The following is a 14,782-nucleotide window of genomic DNA, read 5'->3' as shown; positions in this document are numbered from 1 at the left end:
GGGGGGGGGCTTCTCACATGTGCAGTCCTCGCACAGGGGCAGCTTCAAAAAGGCCGGAGTCTTCTTCAAGAAGGACACAGTGAGGGTCACTTCTTCACCTGCGTTCCTCAAAACCTGGACCTGAAAGTTACAAACACAAAGATATTTTGTTGTAGAGAAGTTTAAAATGTGCATACAATAGTCCCTCCCTACTTCGCGGTTCAACTTCTGTGGACTCGCTCTATCGTGATTTGTGGACGTACAGTCCATAATATCGTACAAAAAAATTGTGCAGTACTCATGATTGTCAAATTTAATATTACTCATGTGCTGGGACAGTACAGGATACTGTACTGTACAGTAAAAAATCAAAGTTAAGAAAACATAAAATACTTGGGACAGGTGCCACCATTTTGTAGTTTTCTCTCAGTAAGCGTCCACTGTATTCCCGCTCATAATGACCACATTTCCCAGAAAGCAACAGGGTCCCACCCAGAAGCCCTATTTCCTTCTGCTGAAAAAGCCAGAGGTAAAGTTTTGATCTGATCAGAGCCCCTGGAGCAGAACCAGACTTCCAGAATCATCGGTGAATTTTGAGAGCGGATAGTCTGTCCACATGGACTCCGAGTGAACACGTGTGGACGTAGGTCCGGCGCTTCATCTGAAGCTCCACTGGACTTTTTTCATGTCTTTCAACTGGACAACGACGAGCCATCGGTGGACGTGTACAGCCGATTGTCCGGTGGTCCATCTGAAGCTCAACAGGACATTTTTCATCTCTTTCAACCGGCCAACGACGAGGACTTTCGAACGGGGACACACTGATAAGTAAAATTTAGTAGCTACATATAAGTATGTGGTTAAAAATTAGTGAGTTTAGAACATTGATTGCGGGCTTCATTGCTGCAGGGTACGTCTGCAGAAATGGAACAGAGTCGGACCAGAAACGAACTGTGCCGCTGCTGTTCTGCAGAGGTGCCAAGTAAAATTTAGTAGCTACATATAAAGTACTGTACATATGTTGTTAAAATGACGTAGGTTTAAGAGTTTAGAACATTGTAAGAGTGTGGGAAGGGTTTTTAAAGCCTTTATATATATATATAAATACTAAAATAAATATAATGTCGCTTAGTGGAATTTCACTTACTGTGGGTGGGTTCGGAATTGAACCCCCGCAATAAATGAGGGACTACTGTAATTTTTTTTCCTCACCTTTAAAAAAACAACTTTCATATCACTAACTGCGATGAAACATGGCACAACGGTGTCTAAGCTAAGAATGGAAATCCAAGATAAGGGATTTAAACAGGCTGCAGGTTTTATGCTACTTACATAAAATTCTTACAGTTTTACACTTATGAGATAAAAGAAAGGGAAAAATTGGCTTTACATGTCAGAGAGATACAAATCATCATCGGAGACAAGATAAGCTGTTGAAAGAGTTGTGGCGGTGTAAGAAACTGGGAGATCTGAGCTGACAGCTTACCACTTCCTCGTGGCGATAGCTTCTGACGTTTATTCCATTTATCTGGAAACAAGAGTAACACAGGTAGCAACAAACTCACAGGTACCTGAATCACACTTCTGGCATCATACTCCTAAAACTCCAACTCCAACATGAATAATGAGACAAGCATAATAGCTGTTGTGGCATCTGTGCAAGAAAGTGTAAATAAGAATGTCACATGCACAGTTATTATGTGGGAGGTGTGATTTTTTTTTTCTTGTACAATTTTTCTATTCATTTGGCTGGAACACATGCAATTTATAAAAGTGCTTTGCCTATGGGGATAAGTAATTATTCCACATAGTTCCAGGGACATGTGGCAGATGAATTATTAAAAAGCTGGGTGTGTTATTTTGCAGAATGAGAGGAGGAAACATTTTTGTGACATTTTACCTGAAGGATGCCGTCTCCAATGAAAAGCAGTCCAGAGAGTTCGGCTGGAGACAAACAAAGTGGGAACAACCTTTTAACAAACACACATTATCGGCTTGAAATAAAACCCTAGCAAGATATTGGCGTACCTTTTTGTTCCTTTGATATTTTTGATATCACAACAGGGATTTTATGCTCTGCTCCACCCTAAAGTTGCAAAAGAAAACAAACTGAATCACATGGCAGTGCATAGCTGTCACTTTTCATGCAGTTTGACAAAAAAATAAAGATCAATAAGACTCAAACTCAAGTTAAAGAACTGCAGATGAGCAGCCTCGTTAGATAGGATCTTAATTACCTTGATGCTTAAACCGAACCCTCCAATTGTCTGTCTCCTGATCGTTACAGTCCTCTCCTGCAAATTGAAAGGAGAAATGAGCTCAAATTGCTGTTGGGTACATAACAACTGAAATGCCATGATAAAATGAGCTGTTTGCAAATATAAATCAACTTTGAGGGACATTTTTCGTTACTGTTGCACATTTAAAACACTCAGTGAGCAGCATGAAGTCATATATTGCAATCACCATATTTACTGATTATTAATTGGATGATTATGTCTACATTGTCAAACGATATAAATATTTTAACACTTTTCTTTGAAAAATATAATGCCATACTCAATAAGACAAGCCAGGGGAACACAGTTTGGGCCTTTTATCATAAATTTTCTCAGTTTCAATCTGATGCATGCAAACTCCACCCAGAAAGACCTCCGGACCGGGATTTGAATTGGGGACCTGCTCGATGAGAGGCAGCAGCTCTACTAGTTGCACCATGCTGCCCTGATTTTACTAATATCGAGAGAGAGAGAGAAAAAAAGAACTTCTGATACATTATGCAGCTAAGGAAGAGGATTAGGGCCATGGTCCAATAATTTTTTTCCCTTAATTCTGAGAAAAAAAAGTCAGAATTCTGACTTTAATCTCAGAATTCTGACTTTAATCTCAGAATTCTCTTTAAACTCAAAATTCTGACTTTAATATCATAATTCTGACTCTTTAATCTCAGAATTCTTACTTTAATTTCAGAATTATGACTTTTTAATCTCAGAATTATGACTTTTTAATCTGAGAATTATGACTTTTTAATCTCAGAATTCTGACATTTTCTCAGATTTCTGACTATAATCTCAGAATTCTTTTCTCCGGGTACTCCGGTTTCCTCCCACAGACCAAAAACATGCATGTTAGGCTGATTGGTAACTCTAAATTGTCCCTAGGTGTGAGTGAGAGAGTGAATGGTTGTTTGTCTCGTTTGTTTCTATGTGTCCCTGTGATGGACTTGCGACCCGTCCAGGGTGTACCCCGCCCCTCGCACAGTGATTGCTGGACATGGGCACCGGCGACCCCCGTGACCCAAAATGGAATAAACGGGTAAAGAAAATGGATGGATGGATGGATCTCAGAATTCTGACTTTAATCTCAGAATTCTTATTTTAATTTCGAATTCTGACTTTTTAATCTCAGAATTCTGACATTTTTCTTGGAATTCTAACTTTTTTCCCTCAGAATTAAGGGGAAAAAATTGCACCATGGCCCTAATCCTCTTCTGTATTCAGCTCTATTCAAGACTAGAATGTAAATCCTGCGAAGGCCACACAAAAACCTAAAACTTTTTGTTAGTCACTGCTTTAGTTTTGCATCTCATGGGATTTTTAACAGTGACAACATGTGGGAACGTAATATTTTTACATTAGATGTCAAGTTTAATGTTAATCTGAATCTTCCCAATCATTTAATGCTTTTTAGTGGAAATATGAGTCAATGTGTCTTTTTGTTAGTGGACCAATCAGAATGCTCAAACGCTGTGTTGCTGTTGAGGCACGGCACTTTTTGGTTTTATCAGACCCCCACCAGAGAAACGTCTGGCCGACCCAGGCATGGCTGAGTGGAAATCTGCTTGAACAGGAGGAAGGCCAGACACTTTCTGCCAGAGCAAATGAAACATAATCTCTCTCGGTCATCTGGCTCTGCAGTGAAGTTTGATTCTGATGTGAAATCTACCGCGGTCAGCGAGGCTAAAACCTTTTTTGGCGTGGCAAAGATGTTTCCATGTCGTAGCCATTTCCGTTGGTCAGTAGAAATGTTTTCAACAACATAAACCTTTATTTGTCTTAGACTTTTTCCTCCATTAAACTGAATAAATGTAAATTGGGTAAAAAGCTGTGGACTCTGATCTCAAACCAGCACTTTTTCATGGAAAAAGGTGCATTTTTAATGTGTGGGAAAGGCTGTCAAAGGAGATGACAAGTGAGATCTACTCAACACACCAAGATGAGCAAGCAAGTCACTCTCTAATGGCTAGATTTCATTATTAAGACTGATGAAGAACTGCTACGAGCACAGACACTCACGACATTGACTGGGTCACTTACGCTCGAATAGAAAGGTTCTCCCGACACACAGATGACGTCTTGTTCCTGAATGGTCAGAATGTCTTTCGCCAAGTGCAGTCGAATATTAAACGGCTCCTCATTACCTTCTTGCATCAAATAAATCCCAGTCTTTGTCTGCGGACAGTCAGACAGATAAAATCATTCATCATCTCTCCGTGACTAAATTAACTGGCCATGAAATGGAATGTCATTGAGCGTACTCAATGCAGGACGGAACATGGAAATTAGTTTTGGGTGTCATTTTCATTTTAACTGTTGCTGCTAATGACAAAACAAACAACCACATTTATAGTAATAAATATAAAATAAATCAGGAAAGATTTAAAAAAAAAGAAAACTTTTAATGGTTTTAAATACTGAGAAAATAAAAGGACTGCTGTGTGCTTTATCCAAAGACAAAGTAGCTCAGATTATATAATCTCCTTTAGTGTAGATGAAGATGCTGAATCAAAAAGCAAAAATAAATAAATAAGTCAAACCTGCTCTCCACATTCAAATGAGTCTGCTTTAAATTAAGCAAGCGTGAGGACTGTGTGTGTTTCCAACGATCCCTTTAAAACATGCTCATTTGCATACATTTGCATTCTGCGTATCCTTCCTCCTCCGGGGCTAATTGTGATGCCGGTCCTGATCTTCAGTTGAAAAAAAAAAGGTCTGAATAAAAGAAGCACCTTCACCTGACAAGACTGCTAATAGAAGAAAGCCACCATCAGCGGATGAGACAATCAGCTGCATCGCTGACGTTCGGTGAAAAGAGAGTCTCTGAAACCCGACGTCGGACTCGAATTGGACTCGGTTTATGGTGCGTACTGAGTTATGGTGCAGTCGTGATGAGGAACGTAAAGAAACGAGCCTCCCGCTTGTGACCGCCGTGTAAGAATTGAAACGAGGGAGGCGTTAATTCATATTATTTGAAGTAATGCGTCTGTGCAAGCATCATTAGCGTAACAAAATGAGGGCAGTCCTGGCTGTAAATTAGCCAGGTCAGGCAGGTGTCTGCGTGTCGCCTGACCTGCTGTTCCGCTTCTATTGCAAATAATTAGCTTTATCTTCCATCCTGTTTGGCGCTGCTCTGTCGCTCCCTCCAACAGAGCTGCTGTCATCTTCAATCCGACAGCAAGCGTGTCACATTTTAGACGCTACACAAGCCATGCAGGGGACGGCTTGTTTTTAACTGGGAGCAAAACTAAAACTTCCCCCCCGATCCAGCTTGAATGTACTCTAAGGCTGAACAATTAATTGCGTTTGCAATAATATTGTGATATAACGAGATTTTCTAATCGCAAAGGCTGAAATTTGACTGGTCACGTGATCTGGTTACGTCACTTGTGAGTGAGCGGGGCAAAAGATTTTAGAGCATTAAAGGGATTTTTCATTGCATTTAGATTTTTGAGGGTGATAATCAAAACACACAATTGTTGCCAAAGATCTTGAAATAATTTAAAGAGTTTATTTAATTCTCTTTTTTAGTCATGTGTCAGTGAGGACATTAGTATGGTGCTGTAAAGAATATCGGTGGGAAATGTTTTTAGGTTGTGTAAAATCAAACGAAAACTGATCCTGAGAGGCATTTTCAGCCTGAAGCTCATTCTGCAGAGTAGACCGAGAAGGAGGTCATGGGTGAACAAGGAGACCACAACTAAAGACATAAAGACACCAAACTGTGGTGGACCATGTTGTTTTACAGAGGAGACCAAGCAGACCTTTGTGAATGTAGGCGTGCTCTCAGCTGTGAAGAACCTCGGAGTGATAAAAGACGAAGAAGCTTTCGTTTATTCTTCTCAATTTACATGCCTTCTTTTATAACTGTCTACTGTTGTCATCACTCTTTGTTAAAATCAGGTATCTCTTGTAAATGAGTCTACGAGGCTCATTGAGACTAACCTGTATAAATAAAGCAACAAAGTTCACGCTCAATCATCCAGGTACCAAATCCAATAATTCTCAGTCGGGTCATCTGGACAGTTTCTTTTTCATAGAGACGTTTCGCCCTCTATCCGGAGGGCTTCATCAGTCAGAGGAGTTCCAGTAAACGGTTTCCCCACCAAGCAGTACACTCCTTAAGTGGACCAACCAGTTTGCAGGAGCTAAGATGGTTTCTGATAGGCCGTTCTGTCCCTCGTCGACTCCTCCCAGGCAGGCAGCCACAGCCAAAGTGGTTCAAGGCAACAAAGTTCATGTTCAATCATCCAGGTACCAAATCCAAATAAATAACGTTGTATAAATAAAGGATGAATGAAACGCAGAGCAGGGAGCGGGAGAAGTCAACACTGCGTTTTAACCGGTTGCACAATGGCGTCAGGCTCGACAGAAGCCGATACATCTGAAAGTTTGGTACCAAAGAGGGGCAGCACGCCCGTTGTTTGGAATTATTTTGGTTATAAAAAAGAAGACGCTGTGCATCATGTATTGTGCAGAACCTGCCTTGATGCTGTTGCTACCTCTCGAGGTAACACCTCAAATCTTTATCAACACTTAAAAATATGCCACAAAGCCATTTACGATAGTTGCATGGCTAGAATGCCAACGACCAGTGCTTCAACTTCAAGTAAGTAAAGTAGCAGCCGACAGGGATCACTGACCGAACTGTTCGAAGCTATAACTCCGTATGAACATAAGTCGAAACCGCACGTGGAAATAACTCGAGCAGTACAGGAGTTCATAACGAAAGTGGCGGGGGGGGTACTTTTTTGGCAGTGATAGGAAATTAAAGTGAGGAAACTTTTATTTAGGAACTAAATAAAAGGTTTGCTGAAGTGATGGAGGTGGAGCAGAAAGAAATAAAGGTGTGCTGATAAGGACAAAAAAATGTTCTGACCTCAAGCTACAAAAGAGAAAATGAATTATTATGTCTTGTTTCTGGTAATTAATGCCTCCCACTCCACGTGGATTATTCCCACTAGACTTTATAAAGCTCAGCGTTTACACATAAGCAGCAGATGGAAACATGCGTGTTGGGGCTAAACTTTTCTTAGAGATAGGAATGATTCCTTGTCGGCGTGTAGCGTTACAAACAACCAGTTAGACAACGATTTCCTGTCAACGTTGAAGATGAGTTCGTTCTATAAATGAGGCCCCAGGAGTGAAAATAACGAGTCTTTAGGAAGACAACTTGCTTCCAGGCTTTCAGTGGTTTCAAAGTAAAGTTTTGTTGCTGTTTGATTTTTCCTTTTCTTTTTACAATATTGTGCCTCTTGATCAATGGAGCAGCACCAGCCTCGTTCTGAGAAACAGCCCCGCGGGCCTCGTTCGCAACGAGCATTCAAAAGTGGACAGTGAACGCATCGATGGCAAACTGAGACCTGATCAGTCACGTTTAGAGGTAGTCTGGGCTGACGTTCTTTAAAGATGAATGTGTCCCGAGCCATATTAAATGATTAAATGGTTTCCTTTGGCCGAATGAGGGCTGCTTGTTTACTGAAAAAGAAATTTGTGTTTAATAGACCACAAACGACTGCATGTACAAAAACCCTTCCCTGCAGCAGCAGTGAACAAAGACCAGAAGTAAACAGAGTCCATCTTGTTTGTTTTCAAAGAAATGCAAATTATTGTCCTTATATATAAATCAGAAACTAACTTTGGGCCTTTATAACTGATATTATCTTTCTATGAATCAATCTTGTGTCATCTAAAATGAGGGGAAGGAAACGTTTGTTGCATTCTGAATTGTGTATTTTTTCTTGTTTATCATTAAATATATATTTTTTCTAGCACAAACTGACCCATTATAAAAAATTCAAGGTATAAAGCTTCAGCTTGTGTGTTTTGTCAGCAGAGATTCACTCACAGAGCTGACCAGTGTAACATCAATCATTTCATGTATTTGTCTTTGGTTCCTTGTCTCACACAGCAAACATATTGAAGATTTCATCAAAACACAGTCAGTAACAGGACTCAGGCTGGTTTGAAGCGTGTCAGACTGATATCTGGGTTTTACGTGTTTCTGAATGCAACTCTGGATTGGAGGTCCTACGTGCTTCTTTGCAGCTTAACGTGAATCATGTTCTACTGAGAAACAGGATCTCTTCACAAACTCGTATTGATTTTAAGTCAATGTAAATTTTATTTATAAGCTAAATAAAAATGAAAGATCTAGCGTTCCTTGAATGTCACCCACTGCCCTTCATACCAGAGTTTTAAACTAAGACTTTCTTTGTTGTTGAGAAATGATTGTTGCATGTAATGTGATCTTGCATTATCTGTTAGCTCTTGGAATATGTCTGAGGATGACCGTCAGCTACCACCACTCAAAAGCTTAGCTCAGTGTAAGTAAAATGGACTGAGTTGTAGCAATCTTTGTGCTGGCCACAGCTGTGGCAGCCATCTTGAATTGTGTTGACTCTAAATCCTAATCAGTTGTAGATGTAATAAATAATTTATGTGAGTTTCATTGAACTTCGTCCAGTGCTTTAAGATATATTTTGCTAACAGACAAACAGGGTTGATTTCAAAAATTTAAACAAAGATTTTTAGCAATATGTTGTGCAAAAATTCTGTGTTGGAAACTGTTTAGCTACACCCAAACTAAGTTTTAGCTCAGTATTTGTAATGTGGTTGAATTTTAATCATTTTTGTTTCCTAACATCAGCTGACCGTGATCTTGAACTGAGTTTGCTCCAAAAGCTAAGTCACTGTGCATGTCAGTCCAATGCTTACTTTTTGAAATTATTAAAATCTGCTCGGCGATTTATGAGATATTTTACTAATGGTTCAAACAAACAAACATGTGCACACATACAAAAACTAGAGATGCACCGATCCGATATTAGTATCGGTATCTGTACCGATATCTGGAAAAAATTATAGATCGGGTATGGATGAAAATGTGACCAATCCATAAGGACATAAGCTGATTACAGTTTATTTTAAATATCTGCCAACCAAGCCAGTGAAGCTAATGTTTTTTTCCTTTTATTTCAGCTCCTTTATTAATTATTTTACATTATATTTAGAAATCCTGAAACATTTGAAAGGTTTGTTGAAGTTTATTTTTTTATGTTTGACCAAAGTTGTCAACCTATTGTTTTTGTCATTTTCAGTATCTTTATTATTATTTATTTTACATTGGCCAATATTAAACCTCAGGCATCCGTATCGGAAGAGGGAAAAAAGTTGGATCGGTGCATCCCTAACAAAAATAAGCATCCATCACCTCCCTCTTTTCTTATAGCTCAGGAGATCAGAATCAAAACGCTCAAAACAAAATCTCAAAGCTGAATTATGATAAAGAAAAGGCTGCTGATCCAGACTGGAGGCTGTTTTCCACATCTCCCAAATGTCTGGGCACATATAATCACCACCAATTGTATCATTGATTAAATCCAACCAACCTCTTCATTCGATGTCTTGAAATCCATGTGCTACAATGCAGTGAGAGAATCTGCAATGGAGAAGAGCAAGCTGGAGTTAGACTGTGGGGACAAACGCTTAATGACACAACCGAGCCAAGCAGCAAAAGCACACAGCTGAGTTAATTCAGCATTGTTAGCAGGATGCCTATACTCATTATCCTCCAGTATTTCTCATATGGATTGCAGACAATGCAGGGAAATGTATTTTTTTTTTCTATTTTGCAATTAAATGTGCCTCTTCTAAACTTAACTGAGCTAAAACCTCCACGGAGCAATTTTCTGGAGAAAACTGGAGGCCATTAGGCACTGATGAATAATTTATTAGCAAAGGTGAGAGCCAAGGTATCCTGATAAATGTTTCAATATTGAATCCATCCTTCCTGAAATGAACTGTGTTACGGTGTCTGACAGCTTGTCACTGAGCCGCGGAGGAATGAGCGACGATCTAAGAACCGCCACCGAGGGAAAGTGGTTAAAAAAAAGTTAAGGATCAATAACAAATAGCACGTTTAAATCATCCTGTTGCGTTCTGTGGAGGCTTCAGGAGTGCTGTGCGGAAGCTTCAGCTACATCGAGAATCGGTTTTGATCAGACGCGACTGCCACTTGACTCGACTAAACAAGTGCAGGAGAGAAATGGATCACGCTTGAAGGAGACAACCTGAGCTGCGGCGGGAGACTGAGACTTACCTCAGCAGAAAGGCCCCCAGCTCTTCGAGTGCAGAGGTCTAGCCATCGAGCAGCGAGCTGATCCCTGATCTGAGCCGTAGCGGGGGGCCTCTGTGGATCATGGCTGTCAGATTTGGGTGGGAGTGCAGCGCTGTCACTTGTCCTGGCTGGCTGTGTAAGCAGTGTATTTCCCACTGGAGCAGATTGAGGCTGGAGGATTTTCTACCCGAAGCAGGATGATGCTAAGGTATCATTCTGTCATGATGCGTGCTTGAGAGCTGAAAAAAAAAAAAGAAGAAAACGTTAAGTCTGAATGTTGTTGATTACATGCTTCCGACTGGGACTGAAAATATGTAATCTGCGTTTGCCAGCAATCCAAACAGGAGTGTTTTCAGTGAGACGGCTGCATGTATGAGGGATGTCAAATCAGAAGCAATTCCAAGCTCTATTTGCCAAATAAGCACCTAGTAAGAAAAAAAGGGATACTCAAATACAAAACTACAAATTTGCTTCTCGATGAAGGATCTCCTCGAGCACTTCCTCGCACAAAAACCTGTGCATTCATGAGCACGAGTGGGAAAAAAAAAAGTAATTAACTCTTATTCTACTTTCTTGGATTTCTGAATAATGAGCAGATTTTTTTCCACTACATGTAATAAATTCCAACAGCAAACGCTTGAGAAATGATCCTCGTTAGTGCCATTGTTGACGCAATGGCGCCTTTCTGTTGAACTGCAGCGTAGCTACTGATCCTTGTTTTACAGGATTAAAGAAAGAAATTTTGATTATTATAGTGATTTTATCTCAGCTTCTCCTTGGATATGCGGCATGTTATGGGAATTTTAATGAGGAATTTTTTTTAATCAACTTTATATTTACATTATAGGTGTTTAGGTTCTTTTCTATGTCTGTTGTTCAAAACAAAATAAAAGATTTTTCAAAGCATCGCTCCCATTTATGTTAGATTTGAACAGAAGTTGCCATAGTGACCAGTCTTGGCTAGATTAGCCATCAGTCTAGGTCAACAGAATTATATATAACTTTAATTTAAAAATAATTAATGCCCACCACTGTGAAAAGTGGAAAATTTTATAATTGCTTGTACGTGCCTCCATCTGTATTCAGTTCAAGTTGGCCACCACAGTCAACTTTATCACCTACCAGAAATGATAGTAATATAGTAATTTTGACAAATGTGAGCTAAGATTTGGTGTGGTAGTAGCTGAAGGTCACCCCCAACTCATACTTTGAGCTCTTTTGTTTAAAACTTGGGCATCCAAGGTGGCAGACAATACTGTATGTTCAATGAATGCTTCTTCCACTTGGAAGGTGTTTTACATTTCCTGCATTGTTTGACCAATTTCAGCTTGTTGAAATATGTTTCATCACCACAGGGTGTATTTTTCTTCTCAACAATAAGGCAGGAAGTCAAGACAGGATAGCAATATATATATTATCTCATGCAGGGAACAAGGTGACCAGGTGTCCCTGTTTCTGTGGAACCAAGCAGCATTTGTATCCCTTGTTTCTTGTCCCAGAAAAATGGAGATGATGTCCCACATTTTGTTTGGCTTTCCTCCTTCAACAGTCATCACCCCGAGACATACTGTATGTGTTTCTAAGACTTATTGAATGACCCTGAAGAAATCAGGGAAGGACTGAGTCACAGAGGTCGCTTCGTTTAAGTCAGGCTGCACACGTGGGTCAGGTTCAGGTTATTCTGTCCCCATTTTTATGCACAACAAAAAATAATAATAACAAAACATAAAATGATAGCTTCAAGTGTTCAAGTTTGAATAAATTATCATGGAAACTACCGCCAAGAAAATAATTATTTCCAAAAGTAAAATAACTCAAAACTCTTAGTGTGTACACTGTGAACGTTAATTAAAAAAGCATATTCATTGTTTTTTACAAGGTTAGACATTTAATCTGCAATATGCAGTCCATGTGATCAATATTATATATTTCTTATTTATTTTGATCGTTAATGAAGTGGACAAAAACACTTTAATTCGTTCTACAAAAGAAAAAACCACAGCTCATGAACAATTAAATTAACAACTGATGTCATTTTTAAACCTGTAAATCTAACCTTTGACAGGATCCTTGTGTTTTTGTCTTCTTGTGATTGTATTTAATTTCTCTGAGTGTGTTTGTGTTTTCAGCTTTCCAAGTGTCCCCCCATGTAGTTAGCTCCTGCTCCTCCCACGCTCACCTGATCCTCATTGTCTTTCCTCAGGTGTTTGTCACTGTCCATCGTTAGTGTCTCTTTAAACCCCGTCATTTTGTCACTCCCTTGTCCGTGGATTGTGCTTCCCAGTCGTCATGCTCTCTTTCCTCTGTGTCTCCCCGTACTCTTGTTTTTTGGTAAGTTTTTCTGCCTCATCAGATTTTGTGTTGAGTTTTCTTTATTAAATAAGTTCACTTTATTTTTACCCCTGAGTTCCTCCGAGTCTGTCTACCCGAACCCTGATTCTGCTCAAATCCAGTGTGATAACCTTGACTCTTAATTCTAACATTTATGTTTCCAACTCCCAAAATGTAATTATGCACAAGAGAGTTGAAAAAAAACAAAAACAGTTAATTATAAATGTGTAACATTGTGTTGAAAATGTCTAAAATTTAAGGTTTCTTTCATAGCAACCTGCCAACAAATACTATAAATTATATACATTAGGTACCAAAACCAACATTCTACTTATGGGTGTTGTTTACGTTCCGTTGAGAAAAGTTCAAAATAATAGCAGCAGGATTGAAGCTGCTAATTTTAAAGATATTTCTGTTTGACACAAACGCAGTAAAACACTACTGGTAAAAGAAAATCCAGAGAAATAAATTAAAGCATTTTGCAAACTTCTGAATATCCAACATTATTTCTCAACTAGTTGTGCCGCTTTGATTTATGTCGTGAGTTTTTCTGAATTTGGAAAAACTAGCTCGGAGTTTCCTCGATGCTTTAGTTTCGCCATGCTCCCCGCGTGATGGATGTCAGAGCAGCCCTGATATAATTTGCGGAGCTGCTTTAAAAATGAATGTCTGCACACGGTCAGCTGAAAGACGTCTCCGCAGCTCTGAGCTGAGCACTTTGTCTTAACAAGGCCTGTCAGGGCCTGTCCTGTCACACGCCAGCACTTCCTTCTTTTCTCTGCAAGAACTCAAAGATAAAAAAGTCTGAACCTTTTGTGCCACTCAAGTTGACTCAGCGTTACCCCTTTTTTTTTCCTCACAATAACACCATCAGATATTATCCACCTACCAATTTGCTAAGCCTTGTATTTCCAATAATGCTCCTGTCTTTGACACAAAGGCAACAATCGTGAAGACGGGAGCAGAGCGAGATCGTCTGGGTGATGTGGAGACTGCAGCATGACATCTCCATCTCTCAGAGCTGAGGACAGCTGCGGCCCGTGTGGGATGATAAATGGTCGGTGGTGCTCGCAGGTGGAGCAGCTGTCTGCGTTGTGCTCCCGCAAATGTAGTTTTACCACTCAAAAACTGAGATGGGTTTTATTCGCTCCGCTGTTTGTTCACATGCTTTGTGACCCAGAACACAAGGTACATAGAATTTTTTTTAAGCGATGATGAGGGACATTATGTCATTTTAAAATTACAGCATCCCAGACCAGTCCTGAACAAAAGCAACAGCAATGCAGTGACAAAATGTCACACCATCTGCCAGTTGATGTTAGAAAATTACATTTTTGTTGTCAGCAGCCACACTCGTTTGATGCCGGTCTGTCTTTCTTCTTCAGCTTTTAAAAAATATGACCCTTAAAAAAAAAAAAAAACTTTTTGTGATTTTGATCTTTTCATAAGTAATTATAATTTTAACTTGTTAGGGGAAAAAAGCACACTTTTTGGAGCACATCTCCAGTCAAAAATCTCTGAACACATCAAATAAAGATTAAAACGACTGATCATCATTCACACAGTCTATTTGAAGTTTTCTTATTTATCGGGTTTTTCTTTAAAGACTTATGAGCTGAGAACAGTTTGATAACTAGTTGGCAGGTTGGGTAACTTAAAGACCCAAACTAAATCACACCTAACACATTTCACCTATCAAACACAATAAATGTTGTTAAATAAAAAAGATAGGCTGAACCTACAATACACCAAGATATCTATGCTGAGATGGATATATTTGTGGAGCTTTTTTAACTTTGATATAGCAACTAGGGATGCACCAATCCACTTTTTTAAACTTCCGATCCGATCCCGATACCCAAGTCTAAACATCGTCCGATACCGATCCAGTTCCGATATCATGATCATCATTGATTTTATGAAGCTGTAATAATCTCATCTCAAGTACAATTTGTACAAATATATGCATGCATGTCCAAAAAGGCAACTTGAGGTAAGTTGTATTAATGTTGGATAAGTTTTAAAGTTAGAAAACACAAAGTTTGTTTTCTCAGTCATCCAGGTATATAACAACAAA

The 14,782-nt window shown here is 39.4% G+C and overlaps 1 protein-coding gene across 1 annotated transcript in view; it reads right to left on the bottom strand.

Moving 5' to 3' along the window:
- The window catches only part of sntg1 (syntrophin, gamma 1), a 59,698-nt gene that overhangs the window by 33,541 nt on the left and 11,375 nt on the right, over positions 1-14,782 (bottom strand). The window contains 8 exon segments of the mRNA XM_037681757.1: positions 18-120; positions 1,466-1,507; positions 1,880-1,923; positions 2,008-2,065; positions 2,217-2,273; positions 4,296-4,430; positions 9,647-9,696; positions 10,357-10,613. Coding sequence (XP_037537685.1) covers positions 18-120; positions 1,466-1,507; positions 1,880-1,923; positions 2,008-2,065; positions 2,217-2,273; positions 4,296-4,430; positions 9,647-9,673 — 466 coding nt within the window. The 5' untranslated portion in view covers positions 9,674-9,696; positions 10,357-10,613.

The sequence above is a fragment of the Nematolebias whitei genome, chromosome 9 (assembly GCF_014905685.2).
Source record: "Nematolebias whitei isolate Nwh7 chromosome 9, NemWhi1, whole genome shotgun sequence".
Lineage (NCBI taxonomy): Eukaryota > Metazoa > Chordata > Actinopteri > Cyprinodontiformes > Rivulidae > Nematolebias > Nematolebias whitei.
This window is presented reverse-complemented; position numbering and strand designations above follow the sequence as displayed.